General features: G+C 46.4%; 1 protein-coding gene across 1 annotated transcript in view; it reads left to right on the top strand.

The window, feature by feature from the left end:
• The first annotated feature begins 262 nt into the window (after window positions 1–262).
• The window catches only part of LOC119972157, an 82,307-nt gene continuing 54,736 nt past the window's right edge, over window positions 263–27,833 (top strand). The window contains exons 1-4 of the mRNA XM_038808487.1: window positions 263–373; window positions 2,230–2,315; window positions 14,343–14,409; window positions 14,733–14,909. Of these exons, the coding sequence (XP_038664415.1) occupies window positions 2,289–2,315; window positions 14,343–14,409; window positions 14,733–14,909 (271 nt within the window). The 5' untranslated portion in view covers window positions 263–373; window positions 2,230–2,288. The remainder of the gene's footprint in view (window positions 374–2,229; window positions 2,316–14,342; window positions 14,410–14,732; window positions 14,910–27,833) is intronic.

The raw sequence follows: 27,833 nt of genomic DNA, 5'->3' as shown, positions 1-27,833 counted from the left end.
ACAAATGAATGGAATGTTAATTAGCGGTGGAAAGATGGACATCGCATCTGTTTTTCTTAACAAAGGGGGAAAGCCTTGGCTAAGGATTCGGAATAGCTGTATATTTTGTTTGATCCTTCGCCTAGGGTTATTGATGCTAATTGTAAAGCTCTCAACTATTACACAGACTGAATACTATATGATGTGGTCACTTATTCACTGCGAATATGCAAGTATCTTTTGAGTAAATTCGCTTTGCTTTTCTTGTTATGCTTTTAAAGTTTTCATGGAGAAACCTGCTGGATCCTGCATGGGAAAGTAAATACTTCTATGATCTCAAGACATCCCAAAGTGCTTTACAATCAAGAATACAATCGAGAAAATGCTTTTTGAGGTGAGTCCCAGTTGCAATACAGGTTGAGCATTCCTTATCCAGAATGCTGGAAACCGGAGAATTCCAAAATCAGCCCTTTTTTCCAGCACCAACATGACGTCATGAGTGGAAACTCCCACAAGGCTCACGAGCGATGCGCAGTTCCCAACGCGTGCCGCATCTGCACAGTTCCCAAAGCATGCCGCACTTGCGCAGTTCCCAACGCGTGCCGCACTTGCGCAGTTCCCGATGCGTGCTGCACCTGCGCAGTTCCCAATGCATGCTGCACCTGCGCAGTTCCCAATGCATGCTGCACCTGCGCAGTTCCCAATGCACGCTGCACCTGCGCAGTTCCCAATGCATGCTGCACCTGCGCAGTTCCCAATGCATGCTGCACCTGCGCAGTTCCCAATGCACGCTGCACCTGCGCAGTTCCCAATGCATGCTGCACCTGCGCAGTTCCCAACACGTGCTGCACCTGTGCAGTTCCCAACGTATGCTGCACCTGCGCAGTTCCCAATGTGTGCTGCACCTGCTCAGTTCCCAAAGCATGCCGCACCAGCGCAGTATATCCCAAAATCCAAAAGGTTCCAAAATCCGATACACCCTCGGCCCGAAGCGTTTTGGATCAGGGATGTTCAACCCTGTATATGAAAAGCACAGCCAATTTTCACACAGCAAGCTCTCACAGACAGCAGTGAGGCAATGGGCAGACCATCTGCTTTTAATGTTGACCAGGAGAGTGGGGAGAATGCCCCTGCTCCTCCTCTGTGGGATCTTTCACACACACCTGAAGGAGCAGTTTTATGGTTGCTTTATTTTCCTGTCCGATCTGATGGTGCAGCACGTCTTACGTGCTTCAGTGGAGTTCAGCAATAGATTCCTGCCCCCGATTAAATGCAAGCCTGTATTGGGAAGAGGGAATTGAGCACACAGAGAGAAATCAAATCTGCGTCCTAAACAGGCGGAGCGCATTATGTTTATCGGGCAGCTCCCACGACTTAGTGTGGAGGTGGCACAATGGTAATGTCACTGGACGAGTAATCCGAAGACCCTGCGCAAACGCTGTAGGCCAGGTTCAAATTCCCCCCACAGCAGCTGGTGAAACTTAACCTCAACTGATTAAAAAGAAAATCTGGATTTGAAAACGAGTCTTCATAATGGTGGCCATGAAACACTGACTGTAGGTAAAAAAAACTCACGTAGTGTACCTTCAGGGAAGGAACTCTGCCGCCCGTGCCTGGTCTCCTTACGTGTGACTCCAGACTCACAGCAAGCCTATTGACCCGTAACAATTCTCTGGGACAATTTGGGATGGGCAACAAATGCTGGGCTTGCCAGCCATGCCCACATCCCATGAACGTAGATAAGAAAATCGCATAGATCCGAAGTTGAGCATTATAGATAGAATTTACAGTGCAGAAGGAGGCCATTCGGCCCATCGTGTATGCACCGGCTCTTGGAAAGAGCACCCTACCCAAGGTCCACACCTCCACCCTATCCCCATAACCGAGGGGATAACCCACCCAACACCAAGGGCAATTTTGGACACTATGGGCAATTTAGCATGGCCAATCCACCTAACCCGCACATATTTGGACTGTGGGAGGTAACCGGAGCACCCGGAGGAAACCCACGCACACATGGGGAGAATGTGCAGACTCCGCACAGACAGTGACCCAGCCGGGAACCGAACCTGGGACCCTGGAGCTGTGAAGCAATTGTGCTATCCAAATGCTGCCCAAGAGGATAATTAGCGGGTCGGATTTGGAAGAAATTCAACTTCCTGAACAGGGAAGAGTTGACAAAACTGGGTGAAAATGTGAATGCATTTATAACTCTTGGAAATGTGACATTGTTTCTCTCTGACCCCATAGGTGGTATTTCTATGATTTGAAAGTAAACGGATGCAGTGTGCAAGATAACCAATGTAAAGATGGCAGATGAAAAGCAGTATGAGCAGGTAGGTACGTATGAATTGGGAGCAGGAGTGGGCCATTCAGCCCCTTGAGCCTGCTCTGCCATTCAATAAGGTCATGGCTGATCGGATTGTGGCCTCCAATCCTTGATTGTTAATCAAGAATCTGCCTTACAAATATTCAATGACCCTGCCTCCACCACTCTCGGGGAAAGAGAGTCCCAAAGATTCACCACCCTCTGAGACAAACAAAATTCTTCCAATCTCTTGTTTTAAGTGGGAGACCCCTTGGGCGGGATTCTCTGTCGGCCAATGCTGAAATCAGGGAGCGCGACTGGGCAGAGAATCGACTTTGACGCCGATGAGGTGGCGGGCGCCGGGATCACGCCAAATCGCAATTCTCCGGTGCCTCAACAGTGGCGTCACTGTGTTCCACTCCGCACGTACAGTAAACACCTTTGGCATTTCATTAATGGGCCTGATCCGTTATTCCCAGGGGCCTCCGCGATTCTCCTCCTCCACCGGGGTGAATTCCCGGCTGTGAGGTTCACTTGTGCTTTTAAAAATTGGGGACAATTCGCCGTGACTGATGAGAGAGAGTCGGGGGCTACGGAAAGTGTCCAACATCGCCATAGTTTGCTGACAGTAGTTGCGCTGGCCGGGGGGGCTTCTACCAGGGCCGGGGTTTCAGTAGTGACGGGGTGGCCAGCGGTGGGCTGTGGAACACCCTTACCACAGCTTGCAAGGCAGCCATGCACACACCACACCAGAGAAACCCGCCCATTGTGTTTGTCTGTTCTGGGTTTCATTGGGCAGAATTCTCCCATTCCGCTGGCGGTGGGTTTGGTGGTGGGCGGGAGCGGAGAGTTCAGCGGGAGCCAAAAATTCAGTAACTTAAAATCAGGTTGCAGTTGTCCCAGTGGCGGTCGGGCGGATTAAAGACGGGTCCATCTCACTGATGGCTGGTGGCGTGAACGACATTTGCAATCGTTTGCATCTCACGAGCGCTCATTGAAATAGCCTGCAGCAGGCATTCTGTCAAGCTTTCCAATCGGGCGTCACACCAGCGGGAAATGACGTCGGTCTAAAACCTGATTTCTAAAGAGTGGTGCACACAAGTCAGTCCTCAGTTTGCAAAAGACTTCCAGGTGAGAGTAACAAACCTTTCTGGCATAGCACTGTGGTGTTCCTGATGTGCTTTTCACCAGGCCTCGCAAAGACAAGGGTGGCAGTGTGGAAAGAGGGCTTTGCAAGGGCTATGGGGGAGGGGGGGTGGGGGGGGGGGGGGAAGCGAGGGTTCACAATGGTCGGCAGAGGGACAGCGAATGGATGAGGGGGAGTCGTGGCGGTCAGGGGTGAGGTGCAGTTAGCTCAGTTGGCTAAATGGCGGACATGTTGTTCACAGTAACGCCAGCAGCACAGGGTTTTAGGTAAACTTGAGGCCTGCCTCCTCACCCTGCCCCGTGGCAAAATCACGGCATTAAGCTGTAGTTCACGACCCTTGAGTAATTCAGTATGCCGCCTGGAGAAGAAGCAGAACGCTCTCACATGACTCCCTTCATCCCGCCAAGTACAAATTTGATCGCTGGAAACCACAGTTGCTCTTTTCCCTGCATGCATATTTAATTCCAAGAATAATAGAAGTCAGGAATGTGCTGAGTTTTCTAATTGTCCTTCAGAATATTCAGCAGGCAGTGTCTATTTGTGCCGCAACACTAGGGGGAGCAATTCCTGCACACGTGCAGATGCCGTGGCAGAGACAGTGATGTTACGGACAGCGATGACTCAGGTAGTAGCCTACATCAAATATTGCAACTCCAAGTTAACTTGGATACTCCGGGGAGCTTCCAGGTCCAGGCACTAGCCCAGCTTAATGCTGCCTTAAGAGCTGGCAATCGGCACATAATCAAAACCGAAGGATTTAATTAGGTTTTGCTGACAGACCCTTGCCATTTCCCCTTTCCCCGCTCCTCTCCCCACTCTACTCCAGTGTTCTTCAAATTTTTTTTCCGGGGACCCATTTTTACCAACCGGCCAACCTTCGGAAGCCAACCCGGCCGACCTTCGCCACCCGCGCCAGCCGACATTTGTGACCCACGCCAGCCAACCTGCGCAACCCACCAATCTCTTACCTTGTTTGCTGCTGACAAAAATGGAGGAAATGGTTTTGGGTCCCTTTGGCCCTCGTACACGCTCCTCCAATGGAACCTGGTGGATGAAGGTGAAGCCTTCCGGTGTCGGAAAGTATGGAGTCTCCATCTGTCCAAATTTCTGAATTTTTTCCTGTAACATTTTATCAAATAAACCCTACCTTGTAAAAAAAATAAAAATAAAATGAGTAAAATAAATGAAAAATATGAGTAAAACCCCCCCGAATTTGTAAAAAAATATAAAATGAATAAAATAAATGAAAAAAATTAATAAAACCCCCTGAAATGAAAAAAATAAAAATTAAATGAATAAAATAAATGAATAAAAACCACTACAGAACTTGTAAAACAAAAAGCTGCAACCATTAAAAAAAATAGCGGCCGCACTGCGCATGCGTGCACGATTATCGGCGCGCATGCGCAATGCGGCCGGATTGTTTTTACATGTTCGCGGAATGCGCATGCATCCCGATCATCTGCTTGCTCATTGCGGCCAAATTTTTTTTTAACATGTTTGCGGCCGCTTGCAGCCGGCGGTATGAAAAGCCAGCTGCTGCGTGGGGATTTGTGCGATCGGGAGCGCCGCGGACAACGGCTCCGCGACACTCCCGACACCCGCCCGCGACCCACCTGCGGGTCGCGCCCCCGACTTTGAAGAACATCGCTTTACTCCATTTGCCCTCACTGATCTTTTCACTCCCCTCACCCGCTCTCCCCATTCCACTCCCCGCTTCGCTTCACTGCTCTCCTCGCTCCTCTTCCCTGCCAGTTTTCCTCCTTCCCTTTGCCTCTTCAGCCTTACATCTCCCTTTGCTCTCTCGTTGCCAGTCCCCCTGTGGCCCCCTCACTGCTGGCTCACTCCTGGGACGGAGGGCAGCGGGGGAGGGGTGGGGGGGAAGGAGGAGGATGGTGAAGGGCGATGGACAGGTGAAGCGATGAGGGGAACACGGAGGGGAGAGCAGGAAGAGACGAGGGCAATGAGGAGAACAGGAAGGGAAGGAGGAAGTGGAAGGGAGCAGGGGAAGTGAGGGAGACCAGCGAGGGGAGTGGTGGGCAAAGAGCGGGTTGGGGACAATGCGGCATACTGAGGTTTTGGGATGCATAATGATGAGGCAAGCGGTTACAGAAACTGTGCGTGCGACGGCAGCTGGGGTAGGAGCAGAATTCCTGATCTAGTTTGTCGGGTGCAAGAGTTACAGTGTATTCACTATTACTGGCATTTATTTCAGGAATACCTTCCACACTTGCAAAGCTAAGCATCACATTGAACACTTGAGTAGTTTGTCCACGTTAGGATTAGCTTTTTAATAATTACCCAGTGTAAATCTAATAGCTTGAAACTGAATGCAGCCCAAAAGCAATTGAGGAAATTAAAAGCGAGGATTCCCGCTATTTCCCACCTTCCGGGGCGGGAACAGAGTTAGGTCACTGGTGAGGGGCGGGCAGAATCAGAAAACGGGACCTCGCTGGCGTCACCATTTGCACTCGTGGCGAACGTGGGAGCAAAACCGCAGCCATAGTCTCAGCAAAGGTAATCATGAAACCATTTGTTGCTTGTCATAAAAACCCATCTGAAACACTGATACCCATTAGGAAGGAAATCTTCCGTCTTTACCTGGCCTACATATGATTCTAGATGCACAGCAATGTGGTTAGCGATGGGCAACAAATGCTGGCCTTGCCAGTGATCGCACATCCCACAATAGAATAAACCATGGATTGGATCTGTATAAGTGTGACATTGAAAGGTTATTTGAGGAGAAAGCAAGGGGTGACTTGGACCAGTCTGCTGCTTATTTGTTTTTCAATTTTTCCAATTAAGGGGTAATTTAGCGTGGCCAATCCACCTACCCTGCACATCTTTGGGTTGTGGGGGTGAGACCCACGCAGACATGGGGAGAATGTGCAAACTCCACACGGACAGTGACCCGGGGCTGGGATCGAACCTGGGTCTTCAGCGCCGTGAGGCAGCAGTGCTCACCACTGTGTCACGTGCCAACCAGCTCTGCTGCATAATATAGATACATCAAGACTGGCGGCACGGTGGCACAGTTTTTAGCAATGACAGCGCCAGCGACCTGGGTTTAATTCTGGCCACGGGTGACCGGCTGTGTGGTGTTTGCACGTCTTCCCCATGTCTGCGTGGGTTTCCTCCGGGTGCTCCTGTTTCCTCCCACAGTCCAAAGATGTGCAGGTTAGGTGGATTGGCCGTGCTAAATTGCCCCTTAGTGTCCAAAAGGGTAGGTGGGGTTACTGGGTTACGGGGATAGTGTCGGGGCATGGGCTTAGGTAGGATACTCTTCAAGGGTCAGTGCAGACTCGATGGGCAGAATGGCCTCCTTTTGCATTGTGGAGATACTATGATTCTATGAAGACCCTTTGGTCTTGCTCACTTCAGGTGGCATAGTAATGGGGATGAAACAATGATAATTGTTCGATCATTGAGATGTACAAACAGCATTTATACTCCGAGAAATGCATTTGTGGGTATATTTTAGTGTGAATTAAACTCGAGTGCTTCAGCTCTGACAAAGAGTCACCCAGACTCAAAACGTTAGCTCGCTTCTCTCTCCATAGATGCCGTCAGACCCGCAGGGATTTTCCAGCATTTTCTGTTTGTGTTTCAGAATCCAGCATCCGCAATAATTTTCTTTTATCTGGAAAGTACTGTTATCCTGACAGACCATGGTGATTATGGAAATATTCTATCCTTAAACTGCAATCCTTTCTAATGCCCTTTCCATTTCCTCTAACAGTTCTGTAACTCTAACACTCAATCATGCACGGGTTAAAGGTCTGAACTTTTTTGCAGTTCCTCCCCTGTTGAGCAGGATTTCTAATTCCGATCCTTGATGTTGTTCACTCCACTATTAGCGGCCGTGTCTTCTCTTGCCAGTTGTTGTTGTATTTGATGGTGTCTGCTGCTCAATCCCAATGAACAAGAGTGAAACCGTCAAGCAAATTCATTGAAGCATTGTGGTTTTCACTCGCTCATTCTCCACGGATGATTCGGAGTTTGCATTATGCACAGAGGGACAACCATTGGAGACTGTATTAGATTCAAAAACGAGGCATACAAAATGAACAAGAAAAAGCAATAGACATGAAGACTGGGAGAAGTTTAAAATTTAGCAAAGGCGGCCCAAGGCATTGATTAAGAGGGCTAAAATACAATATGAAAGTAAGCTAGCGGCGAGCATAAAAACTGACTATAAAGGTTTCTATAGGTATGGAAAAAGAAAAAGATCGATAAGAATGTATGTAGGCCCCTTACAGTCAGAAATGGGGAATTCATTTAGATTTGATATATTATTACATTTACCAAGGTACAGTGAAAAGTATTGTTCTGCGCACAGTCCAGGCAGATCGTTCCATGCATGATAAAACATATGACATGCGATAAATACACAAAGTAAATATATAGACATAGACATCGAGTGAAGCATACGGAGTATAGTATTACTCAATGGAGAAGATGTGTGGAGAGATCAGTTCAGTCCATAAGGGAATCATTCAGGAGTCTGGTAACAACAGGAAAGAAGCAGTTTTTGAATCTGTTGGTGTGTATTCTCAGACCTTTGTATCTCCTGCCCGATGGAAGAGGTTGGAAGAGTGAATAACCCGGGAGAACAGGGAACAAAGAAATGGCTGAGGAACTAAATTCGTACTTTGTTTCTGTCTTCACAAAGGAAGACATGAATAATGTACTGGAAGTTCTGAGAAGTTTTAGTAAGGAGCTGAAGGAAATTAGTATTAGGAGAGAAATTATTTTGAGGAAATTAAGGATTATTAATGAGGGATTAAAGATGAATTAATCTCCAGGGCCTGATAATCTTCATCCCAGAGCATTTAGGGAAGTGGTCATTTCCGAACATTCTTTGGATTCTGGAACGGTTCCTACCATTGGACTGTAGGTAATATAATCTCACTATTCAAAAAGGGAAGTAGAGAGGAAACAGGGAACTATAGACCAGTGAGCCTAACATCAGTAGTAGGGAAGTTCAAATGCATGGGATTGCAGAGAGTGTTTTGAGATGGATAGAAAGTGTGTTAGCAGACAGGAAGCAAAAAGCTTGAATAAATGGGTCTTTCTCTGATTGGCGGGCAGTGACTAATGGGGTACCACAGGGATCTGTGCTAGGGTCCCAACTGTTCCCATTATATGTTAATGATTTGGATGAGCGAACTAAATGTGTTATCTCCAAATTTGCAGTTGATACAAAGTTGGGTGGGAGGGTGAGCTGTGAGGAGGATGCAGAGATGCTTCAGCGGGATTTGGGCAGGCTGAGTGAGTGGGCACATGCATGGCGGATGCAGTATAATATGGATAAATGTGAGGTTATCCGCTTCGGTAACAAAAATAAGAAGGCAGATTATTATTTGAATAGATGTAAATTGAGAGAGGTGGATACTCAGCGAGACCTTGATGTCCTTGTGCATTAGTCGCTGAAAGTAAGTGTGCAGGTATAGCAGGCAAATCTTACATTGGCCTTAACAGTGAGATAATTTGAGTATAGGAATAGAGAGGTTTAAACTGCAATTGTATAGGGCATTGGTGAGGCAACACCTGGAGTATTGTGTGCAGTTTTGGTGTCCTTATCGGAGGAAGGATGTTCTTGCTATGGAAGGAGTGTAGCAAAGGTTCACCAGGCTGATTCCTGGGATGGTGGGACTAAGTCTGTTAGGATTATATTTATTGGAGTTTAGAAAAATGAGAGGGGATCTCAGAGAAACTTAGAAAATCTCTAACAGGGTTAGGCAGAGTAGATTCAGAAAGAGTGTTTCCGATAGTGGGGGAGTCCAGAACTAGGGGGGGTCATCTTTTGAGGATAGGTGGTAAACCTTTTAGGACTGAGGTGAGGAGAAATTTCTTCACCCAGAATCTGTGGAATTCATTGCCGCAGAAAGTAGTTGAGATCAAAACGCTGTAGAAGGAGTTAGACATAGCTCTTGGGGCTAAAGAAATCAAAGGATATGGGGGGGAAAGCGGAATCAGAGAATTGAACTTGATGATTAGCCATGATCATAATGAATGGCAGAGCAGGCTCGAATCGCTGAATGGCCTTTTCCTGCTTCTATTTTCTATGTATGTTTCTATGTATGTTTAATGAACTAAGGCTCCAATTCCGGCAGTTAAGACTCCTATTTAATGAGTGAAGACTCAGATGAGAAGCAACCTCTTTACACAGAGGGTTGTGAATCGATGATATTCTCTACCGCAGAGGCTGTGGAGGTTAGGTCACTGGCTGTGTTTAAAGTAGAGGTTGACAGATTTTTAAATGCTTTTTAAAAAAGAAATTTAGAGTACCCAATTATTTTTTTCTAATGAAGGGGCAGTTTAGTCCGGCCTATCCACCTAGCCTGCACATCCTTTTTGGATTGTGGTTAGTGAGACTCACGCAGAAACGGGGAGAATGTGCAAACTCCACATGGACAGTGACCCGGGGCCGGGATCGGATCTGGGACTTCGGCGCCGTGAGGCAGCAGTGTGTCACCATGCCGCCCTGAACTATTTTTCACGTAAGAAGCCTTACAACACCAGGTTAAAGTCCGACAGGTTTGTTTCAAACAATACACAAGGCCAACACACCAGGCCGTCCTATCGTTTCAGGCAATGGGACCCTGTGTGAGGACCTCTCTGGCCACATGGAGGTCATCTTGAAAAACCGTTTGAAACAAACCTGTTGGACTTTAACCTGGTGTTGTAAGACTTCTTACTGTGCCCACCCCAATCCAACGCCGGCATCTCCACATCATATTTTTCACGTGAGGTTGAATTTTCAGTTGTTGGGTTGACAGGTAATGAATGAGAACTCACTCAGAGGCGGTGCTCTGTTGGGAGGAATCCAGCATGGGGTGCCGAAAGATAGAAGTAGGTGCTTGAAGGGACTGTGAAGCTATCTTGGGGGTGTGGAGGGCTTGGCAGAGAGCGCCCATGGTCTTTTTGCAGGGCTAGGAGAAACAACTACTGGGCCATGTTTCCCGAGGAGCCTCCAGCAGTCGCTTTTCAGGACTGCTGGTTAGGTCGCTGAATGCTGAGCTTTATATTAGGTGGAAAGCATGCTTTGAAATGAGGATGGAAGAGAACGTTTGGCCTGCCGCCTCTCCTACTCATGCTCGAAAGCAGCGCCGAAAGTCATTCCCATTGTTTTGCCTGCTCGTTGCAAGAATTTTGTTTGCAGGAACAGTTAAAGCAACTTAATTTGATTCCATGTTACCGGGGTAAAGCCTGCCAGCTCGGGTGTAGGAGCCCGAGATATGGATGGCTCAACTGAATTAATTTTCATGCCACTGCAAAGTTACCCTTCTCTTCGACTTAACGGTTTGCGCATGGACCGCTGTCGGGAAACAGTAACTTTATGTTTTGCTCCTAAGCTGTTGATCGGGTCTGTCCGTGTGATCTTTGTAAGCAGATAAGGGCAGTGCAGACAGCTGAGAGCGGAGGTTGTTTACAGCAAGGCAGAGGAAAACAGTTAGACATAAATTAGGGCTGACGGTTTCATGAAGCACAATTGGTTGATCGCAGATTCAATGTGACTGCCCTGAACTGAGCGATGATCCGTACAGTATGCAAAATTCCTTGCCTTGCTGGTTTGTGCCCACCAGCCTCGCAGTAGCTTTCCCAAAGCCCTCAGCTATGGCTTTGAATGAAACCAGAACTGAACGTGCCATTGTTGGGTCGAAATTCCTTTTGACAACAATCACATTCTTTTAAAAACTTCGTAGATTTTACTTGTCACTGGTTATAAATGAATTCTTGTTACAAAGGCAAGCATTTCTCTCTCACCACATCTTACCTCCAAATAGCGGGCAGATATGCCACACCGTGACCAAACTTACTGCAAGTCGCAACATTTGTGCTCATAAAGGAAGCTCTATCGCTAAAGCCATGGCACTTTCAAGCAAATATTTACCTTCATCTGGCGCAAGTTGGAGTTTTATCACTGGCTTTGTGTTTAACACGTCTGTTTTAGTGGCCGCTTTGGTGCAAAGTTCTTAGATTTTGTTCAGCTTTCTCCCTGTTGTTTTCTTCTGTTTCTAAATAATATCTCAATGAAATTCATCGCAGGCATAATAAGAAAGCAGAGATTAGTGTAATGCGAATCCAAATTAGCAACCAGTAGGTGCTTGATGATCAAAATTTGAGTCTCCATTTAAATAAATGAGATTTGTGGCATATGCTTATTTTTAATGGCCATTAGACATGCAGTATGAATTATATCTATTGCAGGAACTTCTAATCAGTAATAAAAAACTATCCATTTTAAAATTCAAGCATTTTATTGATTATATATATTATTTATATATATATATAGATAGATATATATATGTAAAAATAGGTATGTAATGCTGTACAACCTCAAAACTTATCAAAGTGTGTCACACAATGAATTAATTGTTATTGAGATTACAGTGACTGTTGGAATGGAGCATTGTGAGAGTTGGGTGAAAGTTTTAGATGATTTCCATATTCCAATGCAATCCTCTCAATGGAACATGATTTCCATGGAGCATTTGATCTGGCACTAATTTATTCCTTGTGGATTGTGCAGTTTTAAACAACCAGCTAAACACAAGTTGGTCATACTGTGGGATATTCTCACGAAGAGAATTTTTTTCACCTCCATCAAATCAGTGAACTATAAGCAGTGAATATATCAGAGGACGAGGCACAGAGAACAGTCAGATACAGTGGAATGACAAATACGTTCTGATGAACTATACGTTCCGAAAATGTGTGTAACGAACCATCAGCTCAGAGTTAAAAATCAGGCCCAGACCTTTAAGCCGTCTTTCTCTCTCAAACCTCCTATGCATTTCTGTTTGGATTTTTCCTTGCCAGCTTTCATGCTTGTTCACTTTATCTAAGATTAAAGAAATGTTCTGTTAGACACACGTCTGACTCAAAGCATATTTTGAGATTTGGCGGGCCTGACAGTAATGGAACGGAGATGAAAGCTGATGATTCTCATTTCTGTTCCCAACTGAGTGAGACAGTACTCTAAAGAGAACAGAAGAGAAACTGGATGAAGAGGTACATTTAATGGTGTTCATGTGCTCAGAAACCCGACCTGACAAAGCATGATCGAATGAGCAACTATCTGTCTGGGTTTTTTTGGGTGTGTTTCATTACTCACCATCAAAGAATATTTCTATTTGGGGGCAGCATGGTGGCACAGTGGGTTAGCCCTGCTACCTCACGGCGCCGAGGTCCCAGGTTCAATCCTGGCTCTGGGTCACTGTCCGTGTGGAGTTTGCAAATTCTCCCCGTGTTTGCGTGGGATTCGCCCCCACAACCCAAAGATGTGCAGGGTAGGTGGATTGGCCACGCTAAATTGCCCCTTAATTGGAAAAAAATAATTGGGTACTCTAAATTTATAAAAAAAAGAACATTTCTATTTGATTATTTTAGAAATGATAATGATGAATGTTAGATGGTATAGAGTTAGGGGAGCGTATATGCGAAGTATGCACATCCATGTTAAGATTAATTTGTGACGGGGCAGCAAGGTGGCACAGTGGTTAGCATTGCTGCCTCATGACGCCGAGGTCCCAGGTTTGATCCCGACTGTGGGTCACTGTCCGTGTGGAGTTTGCACATTCTCCCCGTGTTTCCCTGGGTTTCGCCCCCACAACCCAAAGATGTGCAGGGTAGGTGGGTTGGCCACGCTAAATTGCCCCTAAATTGGAAAGATGACTTGGGTACTCTCAATTTATTTTAAAAAAATAATAATTTGTGACTACTACATTGGAGAATTAACAAATCTATTCCAGCTCATGGGTGGGATTTGAAAAACCATCATCTCAACATATCAATGAGTAGTTCCATGTGAGTTTGAGTTCGAGTTTCCGGAATCTTCTGTAAGTAGCGTTCTATGAATTGCTGCCCAAAAGAAAATATCAGGGAGAATAAAAACCCCACAAAGCATCTATTAATAGACCTCAACCGATAATATTCCATGATTCAACACTAGCTTGTGAGAGTTGGCGTAGAAGCAGAGCCCTTTATGGTTCACAGTTTGAATCCCAGGCAATAGTCTGTGTGTTGTGTCCTCGGAGTTAGGGAACCGATACCATTGATTGATCAGAAGCAATGCGATGATTTGGACATGAGGAATAACGGCAAGGCAGAAATACTTTTTTTCTAAATTTAGAGTACCCAATTCTTTTTTTTTTCCCCAATTAAGAGGCAATTTAACGTGGCCAATCCGCCTACCCTGCACATCTTTGGGTTGTGGGGAGCGAAACCCACGCAAACACGGGGAGAATGTGCAAACTCTGCACGGACAGTGACCCAGAGCCGGGATCGAATCTGGGACCTCGGCACCGTGAGGCAGCAGTGCTAACCACTGCGCTACCGTGCTGCCAAGGCAGAAATACTTTCGCCATTTGTGTTCCAGTGCATGCCTGAAATAATTCTGCAGTGCCTGCTGAAGAGGAAGATGAATATTGAACAGGCGTTCAGAAGTATTCTAATGGAAAGTGGCCTTTAATGATCGATGACCAGTATAAAGGTTCATTAATTGCAAATTGCAGGCGCCAAGAAATGGATCCAAAAAAAAAATAACCACCAGAAAAATTTGAGCAAGTCAATGGGAGCATGCAATTTAAGAAACTTAACACAGCGGAACACTTTAAATGTTAAGCCTTTCTATATTGGTGTAAATGAAAAAAAAAATACAGATTGAAGAAGGCCAATGACCTTCATTATATATTCAATTTTAAGGATTTTCTTTTTGGGGCTATTTTTGAAATAAATTTTCCACTCCTGTTGTTCACTTAATGTTTGACCCCTCAGCAGAGATGTAAATTAAATGACATTTCCTTGTTGTCCTGTGTTTAAAATACGACGTTAGTTGTGGATCATAAATGATGATCTTCATTCTGGAGCTAATTTATTCATTTAACAATTTCCCTCAAGAAGTTCCAGCAGAAGGCTCAGAAGCAAACTAAGCAGAAGAAATCAAAGTCGGCTGAATTTCTGATGGGTGAGCCTTGCTTGATGAGTTATTGCTCATAATTTGTGTAAGGATTAATTAACTAATTATAGACAAATGGCTGTAGGCTAAGTTTTGCTTTTGCATGTCAGGGCGCAATTTGTAATTATTTTAATCATTTATTTTTTTAAGCTTCAGATTTAATTTTAACCTAATTGTGTTTTGGTGACATTTGAGGATGATGTGTTTGTCTGCATATTTGATAAGGGAATGTTAAAGGAATTACGGGGGAGAAATTTTTCCTGGTTGTCATTGTAATGTACTTTCGCGTAATGTGCTACCCTGACCTCCTTGTTTTTTTTTGACGGATGCAGCAAAAGACAACAGATCTGCAACAGAAGGCATTGAAAATCCTGCTTTTAACATCAGCACCAGAAACCTTTCAGCATTTCATAATTCAGCAGAGAAAGAAATTAGACATGACAGACACGATGGCACCCTTGTTGCTCACCACCAAAAACTCCTGCTCCCAACCTATGATCAAGCAAGAGGTGAGGCTTCAGTCTTGATTAACCTCATGGTGACTGACAGTAGTTTTGTTCTTGAATTATACCTCACATTCCGGTGTCTAAACCTTACATTCCAACTTTGCGTGTCAGAACAAGTTCCCCATTCTGCGACTTGCAGAAATGAGAGCAAATCCTTTGGGACTTGGGATGTATCCGGGCATTCTACGTGGAAACTTGAAGGGAAAGCTTCCTTAGGTTGGCCGCTAGAATACTTGATCTTCCCTTCAAACCACCTCAAACAAATTCCGTTTGGAAAAAAAACTTGGGATTCAACTAATGAAAGTGGGCACCCTTTAGATAGCTGCATTTAACTTCACACACCTTTTCAAATGACCTTAATCACAGAGCTTAGTTTAGTTCTCCTTTATTTCCAGACCAAATCCCTTAATTATTTTGCCAAAATGTCCACCTCAAACTGATAAAAAGTGCAATCATTGGATTAAAAAGGCTTACTGCTTCTAAAGCAAAATATGCTGAACTGTGACAGGTTATGTGATGTGTTCTATAAATCTACAGATTAGGAACCTACAGTGCAATTTTTTTGTTTTTTAAAAAAAGTACATTTTTTCTTCAAACATTTGCATTTGTTTTGGGAAGCAAGAACAAAATTGGCACAGGTATTAACAGCCAAATGATGCCAATCATTTGAGAGCACGCTTGCAAGACATCTTTTAAGAATAGTCATCGTGCACTATGAAATTTGTCACAGTTTTACAAATTAGGTGCTTGAGTACCCTGGCAGACATGCTGAATTGACAAACCAGGGGCTGGTTTAGCACAGGGCTAAATCGTTGGCTTTGAAAGCAGACCAAGGCAGGCCAGCAGCACGGTTCAATTCCCGTACCAGCCTCCCCGAACAGGCGCCGGAATGTGGCGACTAGGGGCTTTTCACAGTAACTTAATTTGAAGCCTACTTGTGACAATAAGCGATTTTCATTTTAATGTCTACTGCTCATCAAGGCTGTCAGTGACAAATCTCACACTTTCTGCTAAAATGGAATGATGGAAAAAGAGGCGTTCTCCTTTCAAAAAACGAAAATAAACAAAAGTAGTGAAAAGTAATCCTCAGATGATTCAAAGATCTGATATTATCATAGCCTGATCTGGACACGATACCCAGTTGTTAAGTACCTTATTGGAATTATATTACAGCACTCCTCCCCGGAGCGAATGCTACACAGCATTGACCAACTTAATCTGAATTGTTGTTAATGACTCAGTTAGATAAATCTCTGAAATTTACAAATGGAGTGAAATGTCCTATCTATACTACTGGTAATAGATTGCTCCATCGTTTCGTTACGTGGTTTTGTCCTCTGCCAGCTGGCAGGCCGTTTGCAGAGGTACTTTTGGAACTAGACATTTTTGTTCGAACAGCCTTTTAAATTAAGTCGAAACGTTAGCTCTTTTCTCTCCCTACAGCTGCTGCCAGACCTGCTGAGATTTTCCAGGATTATCTCTGTTTCAGATTCCAGCATCCGCAGTAATTTGCCTTATCCAGTAAATTAAATCTAAACTGGTTTAAGACTTTTTTTCCCCCACCCATTTTACCAAAATAAGAAACTTATTGGCTGGAGTTTTGAAGCGGCAATCAGTGGGGGTAGGTTGATGGGGAGAGGTGTGTGTGAGGCGGTGTTGCCAGGAATTTCCAGTCCGGCTGTGGTGGGATTCTCCACGGGGTTGGAGTGGGGGTTGGGGGGGGGGGGGGGGGGATCTTGCCGAAAGCCCATTGACTTTTGGCGGGACTGGATGGCGATGGGCAGGCCAGGAAATCCCACCCTTTTGTTATGTTTGTTGTCAAACATTTCCTGAAATAAAGTCACAAACTTCGAGGCTTATTGTGTCTTGTACAGTGCAGAATGATCGATTGTAATCAAATTATGCAGGTGAATCCATACATTGACTAAACTCTTCAGCGCACAAATGTTTTTACATGGATGGGAGCTGGGTGATTCATGGCACGTTCCCAAATGGATTGAAAATGTTTTTCGTACACTCTTTGTATAGTTTATTGACATTTGAATCATCTTCTCCAATAAAGCATGAATGGAGGATTTATCAAGGAGTGAATCTGCTTCATTTAGCCAATTAAAGAACGTTTGTTGAAGAAACGGCTGATCATTTTTATAAATCACAGTATCCCAGAATTGATCGAGTGTGTTTTAAGTTGTCCAACATGCTATCCCTTCCTCTATCGATTTAACTTCAGCCTCAATACACTGTGCCTTAAATCTAACACATGTATTCTTGAAGCTAAGGAGCAAAACCACGCAGAGAAGAGATATCGCAACACCTCCCTGCTGGGGACATGCTTAAAGCCACAGTTTTAATAAAGCCACTGCCAAATTAATGCACTGTACTATTTTCAATGGAGCAAATGTCTTCTGCTCAACAAATCCATTTTTCAGTCTGGTCTATGATCTGGTTTATGATGAACCAGGGCAAAAAAGTTGCGACCGATGGCTAACAAGAAATGCTGGCCTTGCTATTTCTTTCCCATATCCAATTAAATCATCCCTTTGAACATAACACTCAGCAGCTAGCATAAATGCATTTCTGACTGATAAGTAGAAGGTATGTCACTTTCAGCAGTGCGATACGATAAATATTCCCACAGGTAAGATAGATTGAGGCAGTGTCATATCATCCCGTGACAGTTATGGGATGCATTTATACTGTCAGCTTGTGGTGCTGTGAAATGTGACAATATCACTCCAGAATTGGGACCTGATCTGATTTCAGGATGCTGCAGTGTTAGACCCCTTGGGCTTGACATTTCATGGAGTGCAACTCCAATACTATGTCAACTTGAGTTTAAATAGTGCTCTGGGAGTTTCACTGGACCTCCCAGGCAATGTAGGAACTTAAAACTCAATTTGAAAAATGTTCTGACAAAGTGGCAGAGCCCGCACGTGCTCTGAACATATCTGCGATTTAGTGGCCAGGAATGGAACTTGATGTAAGTACCCACAGGCCGAGCTTTCCTCACATGTGGAGGGGTGGGGTCCATGTCCGTGGATGCTGCAAATCCGTCAGAGACTGGGTCATGCACTGCAACTACAGGCTTGCGGCATGCGCATCTAGAGTAAAGGCAACAGTTTCTAACTTTGGTAGCCCAGGAAGTGAGGCCACATTATCGTAGAATATCTTACCAGCGGTAAGACAATTTTTTAATTCTTCCTGATTAGTTCACACGCACCTACATTACCTGCGAAAGTACAGGAACAATCCACCAATGTTGTTGGAAGTCGACATGACTACATTGTGGACCGGTGGAGTTCAATCAATTGAAAAAACACGTATGGAACTGAACCCATCAGATTATTTTTAAAAATCTATTTCTTTGTGAGTTGTGCAATATTGGGACGGAATGTGATTGAATGAAACTATTGTCCATTGTTTAAAAGGTTGTGGGATCAGACGAACAAAGGAGCAGACCAGATGGCCTGTCGAATTTTCTCTGCCATTAATAATAATAATCTTTATTAGTGTCACACGTCCGTTTACATTAACACTGAAGTGAAGTTACTGTGAAAATCACCGAGTTGCCACATTATGGCGCCTGTTCGGGTACACTGAGGGAAATTTAGAATGTCCAATTCACCTACAAGCACATCTTTCGGGACTTGTGGGAGGAAACCGGAGCACCTGGAGGAAACCCATTCAGACACGGGGAGAACGTGCAGACTCTTCGCAGACAGTGACCCAAGCCGGGGATCGAACCCATGATTGTGGCTGGCCTTCAACTTCCTCTCCATTTTCCTGTCTGCTCCCCGTACCCTTTGACCTCCTGAGGGAGCTCCAAATCCTACTCGAGGACCTCAACACAACATCTACACTGACATTCCAGTGCAGCACTGAGGGCGTGTTGCACTGTCTCAGGTGCTATCTTCGAAAACAAGGCACTGTCTGCATCTCAGGTGGACAGTTACGATCCTATCGCACTAAAGAGGCGGAGAGTCATTCCTCATGCCCTGGGCAATATTTATCCCTCAATCGACATCAGTAAAACAGATTATCTGGCCATTATCACATTGCTGCTTGTGGGAGCCTGCTGTGCACGAATTAACTGCTACGTTTCCTACACGACGAGAGTGAGTACATGTCAAAAAGTAGTTAATTGGGTGGAAAGCACTTTGGGATTTCTTGGTAGTATTGGAAAGTCCTCTAGCAATGCAAGGTACACGTGAATGACTTGAGCTTGGACATAAAAGCTCAATACCAAAATTTTCCGACAAGATGAAAACGGAGGGCGGGATTCTCCAGCCGCGGCCACCCTGCGACCAGAGAATCCAACCCGAGGTGAATGGAGTTCTCCAGCTCACCCGTGGCGTTTTTGCAATGGGCAGGGCAGGAGAATCCAGCCCAGAGTGTTTGCCAAATAGCAAAGACAAAAACTTCAGCAGGACAGAGGTGAATGGGATAGAAAAGCAGGTGACAGATGTAGCTTTATATGAGGAAGTGTGATATAACAAATACATTTTGCCAGCAAGGTGAGAAGAGGAGATGCAGCCTCAATGGAAAGACACCAAAGATTGTGGATGACAGAGAGGTTTATGGGTTCAAAGACAAAGGGCGCTAGTCTTCCATTCGTGACTTAAGTCCCACAGCAGGGGTGGGGGAAAGAAAGCAGTTTCCACCGTAGAGGCTGTCGGGAAAGCATTCCTTATCCTCCATCCCCGCCATAATTAATTATGCATCCAGGGCTATTGTGCCATCTTCTGTTGAAGGGTGGGCTTGATGGCGCACATCTCGCCCTCATATGCGGGTGCGGTATTGAAAAGGCACCCAACATCACTGTCCCACCATTGACTAAAGAAAATGAACCTCCAGGAACAGTCTGAAGCTGTACGATGGACCTCCTCAAAGATACCGAAGATCCTCCTGATAGATGCTCCCCTCATCCATCCACTGCTGTGGTGCTCCAGGGTCCAGGGTCACTTGGGTCACCATTTCAAACACCGGAGGCAGGCCCAGGCCTTCTTTAGTTAAGTCACACTTTTTTTGGGAAACAAACAGTGCGAAATTGACAGCAGAGATCAGAGAGCCTTTGTTGATAATCAAACAATGTTTCCTCTGGGGCTTAGGTGTTTTAGTACTCTAATGGGTTTCTGGGTTCTCAGCTCTGCATACATAATGAGGCTTGGCTGAGAACCCTAACATCCATTTAAGATTGTTGAAACAACTGCGCCCCAGAGAAAACATTGTTTGATTGACAACTCCATCTCTCTAACCCAGGGGTGGGCAAACTTTTCCGTGCAAGGGCCACATTCAGAAATTCACAATTTTAAAGGGCCGCATAGTATATTAATTAATAGTCCCGGTTGTAACCAATTAGCGTGCGGCATATACCTCAGCGCTTCCCCCGGCGGCATCCTGCCTTTAGCCCTCTTTTTCTCTACTTTTCAAAAATGGCGCTTCACCCGGTTATGATTCTGGGCACCTCATATAGACCATAGAACATAGAACAGTACAGCACAGAACAGGCCCTTCGGCCCTCGATGTTGTGCCGAGCAATGATCACCCTACTCAAGTCAACGTATCCACCCTATACCAGTAACCCAAAAATTTTTTTAAAAATTAAAAACATTTTTTTTTATGACTTGATCTTGGTGGGCCGCATAAAGACCTTTGGCGGGCCGCATGTGGCCTGCGGGCCGTAGTTTGCCCACCCCTGCTCTAACCTTTCCTGTCAATTTGACCACATTTCACCTGTTGTTTTTTGTTATTGATAGTTTTATTGGGTTGTAGTGAAATTCATTTTTTTCAACATGGAAGAAAGTTATGAATTAATTACTTTTTTATTTTAAAATAAATTTAGAGTACACAATTCGCTTTTTCCAATTAAGGGGCAATTTAGCGTGGCCAATCCACCTACCCTGCACATCCTTGGGTTGTGGGGGTGAAACCCACGCAAACACTAGGTGAATGGCTCAAACCTGGGACCTCGGTGCCGTGAGGCAGCAGTGCTAATCACTGTGCCACCATGCTGCCCTGAATTACTTTTTTAAAGCTTTATTGTAATACATCCTACTATCATTACAGGGCTCATTGGTTATGGAGAGTGTATAATGGGTCAATGGGCATGGAGCTGCTGTAGCATGACATGGGGTCATGGGGCCGTGGGGGTTGTGTGGAAGGGCAGAGCTTGGCATGGGGACATGAGGTACCACCATGGATGGGTGGAGGGAATGAGGCGGACTTTTTAACGTTGTAAAAGCTCCCCTCATGCAGACTCAGGTAAATGACTCCTCTGAGGGTCCATGAACCAAGATCCTTTAAAAACCTGACCTGACTCCCTGAAAATTGTGGAGGAGTGGAACATGCCTACCTCTGTAATGGAGCCAGCCAGGTCGAGGGGGGGGCGGGAGGGGGGGGGGGGGGGGGGGGGGGGGGGGGGGGGGGGGCGGTGCTGGACGTAGGCTTTTGACAGGAAATTGCGCGTACCCTTTAAAGGCATTCGTGAAAATCAAGGGCCAGGAATCATGGAATTGAGACCGATCCGCCATTTTAAAGGCCTGACCTGTCTTGACTCGGTGTAAATCCAGGCCAATGTCCCAAGTCACCTCTGTGTAGGTTATGTATTACGGTGATTCTAAAATCAGAACTAATCTCTTAATTTATATATAAACATATTGAACAAATACTGAACTCATCTCCAGTTCTTTCTAAATCGGCTGACTATTTCAGCCAATAAAAAACCACAAAGCCATTGTAATATTCATCTACTCTCTCTCGATTTGAGGATGATGTTGACTCAGGGTGCAGGTTTCTGGCGTGGGTCTTCATGTGACTGAACTGTCCGATTTTCGACCTACAGATCTTTGGGCCCACAGGGCGGGACGTCCCATGAGGCAGTGGGACCCGGAGGGCAGGATTTGCTTCCTTTTCTTTCCGCCTCGGCCACTGCCCTGCCTCGTCATTAAGACGGTGGGAATTTGAAGTGTGATGTAGCTCAATGGAGAAGGTGGCTCTCTCCCAGTCACTAAGATCAATACTGTGGTGCTTCAAGGAGAGCTTCAGAATGTCTCTGAAGCGTTTTCTTTATCCTCCCCTGGAACGTGGCCATTTGATAGCACAGAAAAGAGTACTTGGTGGACATGGTTTTCAGTCATGTGGGCAAGGTGTCCAGTCCATCGGTTTTAAAAGTATCCAATTATTTTTGCTAATTAAGAGGCAATTTAGTGTGGCCAATTCCCCAACCCTGCACATCTTTGGGTTGTGGGGGTGAGACCCACGCAGACACGGGGAGAATGGGCAAACTCCAGACGGTCAGTGACCCGGGGCTGGGGTCGAACCTGGGTCTTCAGCGCCGTGAGGCAACAGTGGTTTTTGTATTTGATTCTGACAATATTGCAAAAAAAAATGATAACAGAATAAAAAATACAATTAGTAAAATAAAACCACGAAAGGGAAAACAGAGTAATCAGGTATGAATAAATAGGAAACATACATACAGTTATGAGGCTTGTTTACATTGGGCCCCCAGTGAACAGTTACCACAACTGCACTGTTTGGCTATTTATATGTGGCCCCACAGTATTAAAACATACCAGGGATGTGTTGTGGCCACCCAGGCGTACCCCATTGTTGTTGCCATGGCCACATCCATGGGCTCCCTTTCCTACGGTGCCCTTTGGTTCCTCTGCCCTGCTTCCCCTGTATTATGTCTAGTGTCTTCCCTCCTCCCTTCTCCAATCCTCTCCCCCCCCACTCTCTTCTCTTCTTCTTTTGTCACTTTCATTCCTCCCCTCCTTATTGGCCATGATAAATTGCCCTTAGGTTAGATGGGATTGCTGGGTTACAGGTGGAGGTGTGGGCTTAAGTAGGGTACTCTTTCCAAGAGTCAGTGCAGACTCGATGGGCCAAATGGCCTCCTTCTGCACTGTAAATTCTATGATATCTCCTGCACAGGGACATCCCTTCAACCACTGGCCATGGCCCCACTCTCATTTCCCCCCCACCCCAGCCAAGTACTCAAGGAGATTGGTGGTGGTGGCCACTCTGAGGACGTGGAACCGAGTCATTTCCATTGCTGGCCATGAGCAGGTTGGTAAATTGCTGCCCTGTGTTGTGGAAGCCTTCTTCCAATCCTCTGATTGTGAATTTTTAACTTTTCCAATGTGAGGAATTACGCTAAGTCGGACAGTCAGTCTGCGGCCTTGAATGGCTTTGCTGATTTCCATCCGAGCAGGAATGTCCGGCGGGCGATCGGGGAGGCAAAGGTTGAAGCACCATCTGTCCCTCGCCCCGTAAAGAGCTCTGGCTGTTCCGATACCCCGAAGACCGCCACTAGTGGGCATGACTCCACCCTTACTCCCACAACCTTGGTCATGGCCTCGAAAAAGGCGGTCAAGTCCCCGACAAGTTTAGGGCAAGAGCACAACATGTGGGTGTGGTTGGCCGGGCCTACCTGTCACCGTTCACATTTGTCCTCTACCGCCCGGAAGAACCTACTCATACGTGTTCTGGTCAAGTGCGCCCTGTGCACCACCTTTAGCTGCATTCGACTCAGCCCTGTGCATGAGGAGATGGAGTTCGTCTTATGCAATGCTTCAATCCAGAGTCCGAACACTATCTCCATGCCTTGCTCTTCCTCCCATTTTTCCCGTGTCTTGACCAGCGGTGCCTTTACTTCCTTCAGTAGTCATCCATTAATGTTGGCTCAGCTACCTTCCCCTAGTTCATCCAATGTCAGAAGCTTGTCCAGTAGGATGTGTCTGGGTCGCTGGGGCATTGTTGCAGTCTCCTTATGCAGGAAGTTTCTTAGTTGCATGTACCAAAGTTCATTCCCTTTCGGGGGCTGGAGCTTGTCTGTTACTGTGTTGTCTACTTATAGGTCCCCTACCATCAGTGCCCCTTTGTCCTGTCTCCGCCTTTGAAAGGAGGTGTCTGCTGTTGCAGGGGTGAATTTATGGTTTCTGCAGATGGGGAGCATATTGAACATCGCACCCAGATGGAAATGACTCGGTTCCACATCCTCAGAGTGGCCACCACCACCAAGCTCCTTGAGTACTTGGCTGGGGGAAATGGGAGTGGGGTCATGGCCAGTGGTTGAAGGGATGTCCCTCTGCAGGAGATATCATAGATATCATAGAATATACAGTGCAGAAGGAGACTATTTGGCCCATCGAGTCTGCACTGACTCTTGGAAAGAGTACTATACTTAAGCCCACACCTCCACCCTATCCCTGTAACCCGGCAACCCCATCTAACCGAAGGGCAATTTAGCATGGCCAATCCACCTAACCTGTATATCTTTGGACTGTGGGAGGAAACCAGAGCCCCTGGAAGAAACCCACGCAGACACGGGGAGAACGTGCAGATCTCCTCCATTCTCACCCATTGTGTCCCCAGCTCTTTGATCCACCCCCTATACCTTTCTGCATTGGCCACCCAGTTGTAGAATAGAAGGTTCAGAAGGGCCAAGCTGCCCCCCCCCCCCCCACCACCCAATGTTCCTCCTCTACAGGACACCTTTGCGTATCCTTGGGTTCCTCTGCTCTCTCTCCCCCCCCCCCCCCCCCCCCCCCCCCATCCCCTGCCTCAACCCATACACAAAAACGCCATGATTAATTTGTCTACTTTGTTGAAGAAGGCCTTGGGAATGAAGATCGGGAGTGATTTGAACAGGAAGTGGAATCTTGGCAGCACGTTCATTTTAATTGCACTCCCCACCCACCACCCCCAGGGAGAGCAGGAGCGGGTCCCACCTCTACCACTAGACTCGATTGGTTCCACTTGTGGATCCGTGCCCAGTCGTGGGCTATCTGGATCCCCAGGTATCGGAATTTGTTTCAGGCCAGCTTGAACAACAGCCCTCCCAGCTCTGATTTCGTCCCCGGCCCCCCGTGGATTCACAGGGAAGGTTATGCTCTTGCTCAAATTGAGTTTGTAATCTGAGAAGGCTCCGTACTCCCTTCAAAGTCCCATTATTCCTCCCATGGTGGCCAGCGATTTTGAGGAGCAGGTGATCCATGTAGAGTGAAACTCTAAGTTTCCTGTCCCGCCCCCTCCCCCCACCCAATGCTGCCACCTCCCAGAGCTTTCACATAAATGCCAGCTCTATAGCTCTGTCGCTGACCCTTCTCGGGAATGAGCGACTGATGGGGTATCTTCTGATCCGCTGGGCGGATTGCTTGCTGGGGGATCTGGTTAACCCTTTCCTCGAGCATATTTTCCCGGAGGAAAAAATTGCTAAGAACTGAGTTCTAATGTCACGCTCTAAAATGAGAAGAGGAGTTGTTGAAGTGTTAGAGGAGGTCTAGTCAAATGAGATGTAGAGCACAAGCCTGCCCTCCAATTCTACCCTCTCCAGTTCCTTTTGTTGCCTCCCTCGCACAGAGCTCCAATGTTTGCTCTTCGAAGACAGGAAGGTTTTGGGAACCTTCACCGATATCTCCTGTCTATTGTAATCCTATCGAAGATAGTGAAATGTGAGAGAACCAAATAAGCTTTATTAAATATGCGCTGGAATCATAGTGCAGAATGGATTGAGGATATTCAACCCATCTAGTCTCTACTATTCCTTTCTAAGGGCAATCCAATTCTTCCCACTCCCCCGCTTGTTGCCCAGATCACTGCGATTTTTTTTGTATTTGTCTATTTATCTTTTCAAGGTTAGAATTGAACATGTTTTCATCTCCCGATCAAGCAGTAAATTCCAAATCCTAACCAGGGTTCGCACCCACATGCCAGCGGGAGGATGCTAATGGGCCCTGATGACCCATTTGCATCCACTTAGTGGGCCGGGCACCAGAGTTCTAGGGCCATCGTGATTCTCTGGTCCTCTGGACTAGGACGCACGTGGGCGGGGATCGCTACCAGTATTTACCAGCGTGGCCCTGACGTGGTGGACCTCCTCTTGGGCTAAGGGGGTTGCCCCAAAACTTCACCAGAGGGTCATGCCCTCCCCCCACACACAGTGCCAGGCCTACCTACCCTGCCCCCAGCAAACTTCCTCCCCCCACCAAACCCCCTCCCCCAATGACTCCCCCCCCCCCCCCCCCAGAGACCCCCGAAGTAAAGTGACTTCCCGCAGAGACCTCCTAAATAAGGGACCGCCCCCGGGACCCCTAAGTAAAGTGATCACCCGCAGAGACCTCCTAAATAAGGGGACCGCCCCCGGGACCCCTAAGTAAAGTGATCACCCGCAGAGACCTCCTAAATAAGGGGACCGCCCCCGGGACCCCTAAGTAAAGTGATCACCCGCAGAGACCTCCTAAATAAGGGGACCGCCCCCGAGACCCCTAAGTAAAGTGATCACCCGCAGAGACCTCCTAAATAAGGGGACCGCCCCCGGGACCCCTAAGTAAAGTGATCACCCGCAGAGACCTCCTAAATAAGGGGACCGCCCCCGGGACCCCTAAGTAAAGTGATCACCCGCAGAGACCTCCTAAATAAGGGGACCCCCGAGACCTTCTAAATAAAGTGATCACCCCACAGACATCCCATAAGTAAAGTGGCCCTCCACAGAGACCTTCTAAATAGGGAGACCCCCCATGACACCTAAAATATGGTCCCCCCCAATTACCCCTTAAATAGGGGAACCCTCTCTGAGATCCCCGAAATATAGGGACCCCTCCAAATAGGGAGATCCTCTCATAGAGACCCCCTAAATAGGGGAACCACACTGGAGACCCCCAAATAGGGTGACCCCCTCCACAGAGCCCCCTAAATAGGATGACCCCCCACAGAGACCCCCTGAATATGGTGACCTCCCCACAGAGATCCCTAAATAGGGTGACCCCCCCCTCACAGAGACCCTCTACATATGGTGACCTCCTCATAGAGACCCTCTAAATTGGACATCCCCCTCACAGAGGCACTCCTAAATAAGGTGATCCCCCCACCCCACAGGCCCAACAGAAAAGTGAGCCCTGACAATGTGGCACAGCCTGGGTGGTACACGCTGGCAGTACCATGGTGCCTGGGAAGCAGCAGGAGTCAGGGTACCACCCTGCCCAGAGCCCGACCACCCAGCGACCACGTTTGTGTGCACCAGTGCGGCCTCGTCGGGTCCCGGGTCGGGTTGGACGAGCCCATTTCCTTTGAATGGCAGCAAAAAGAATTGATCAGATGGTGAGTTTCAGAAATGTTTTCATGTGCCAACAGAGCCAGTGAAAATTTCCTTTCAATAATTTATGAAGTTTGAATAGAAACTTAGTTCTGTAGATAACCCAAATTGCTATAGACTAATCTCTGGAGGTCCACTGTAACTATTTCAGGATATTCGGTCAAAAACTAATAATAAGAAAATTACTTTTGCCTACAATCAAGAGACTGTTGGGAATATAAATTGTCCTTTGACTTCAGTCAAAGTTTTACTTTACAATGTTCAACATTTAAAAAATAATTGAGGTTTCCCAGTATTTTGCTGCTCATTAAACATCACAAGCATTACCGGTTGGGTATCAGTTTGAACCATCCCTGTGCTGGATGTCTTCTCTTCCCGCCTTTCCCTGTTAGTCTGTGAGAGCTGCTGGATGACTCTTAAGGTTAACGTGCAGGTTCAGTCGGCAGTTAGGATGGCAAATGCAATGTTAGCATTCATGTCGAGAGAGCTAGAATACAAGAGCAGGGATGTACTTCTGAGGCTGTATAAGGCTCTGGACAGACCCCATTTGGAGTATTGTGAGCAGCTTTGGGCCCCATATCTAAAGAAGGACGTGCTGGCCTTGGAAAGGGTCCAGAGGTGGTTCACAAGAATGATCCCTGGAATGAAGAGCTTGTGTATGAGGAACGGTTGAGGACTGTACTCGATGGAGTTTATGAGGATGAGGGGGGTCTTAATGAAACTTACAGGATACTGCGAGGCCTGGAAAGAGTGGACGTGGAGAGGATGTTTCCACTTGTAGGAAAAACTAGAACCAGAGGAAACAATCTCAGGCTAAAGGGATGATCCTT

The sequence above is a fragment of the Scyliorhinus canicula genome, chromosome 10, assembly GCF_902713615.1.
Source record: "Scyliorhinus canicula chromosome 10, sScyCan1.1, whole genome shotgun sequence".
NCBI classification, from domain to species: domain Eukaryota; kingdom Metazoa; phylum Chordata; class Chondrichthyes; order Carcharhiniformes; family Scyliorhinidae; genus Scyliorhinus; species Scyliorhinus canicula.
Note: the sequence above shows the minus strand (reverse complement) of the source record. Positions and strands in the feature narration are given on the sequence as shown.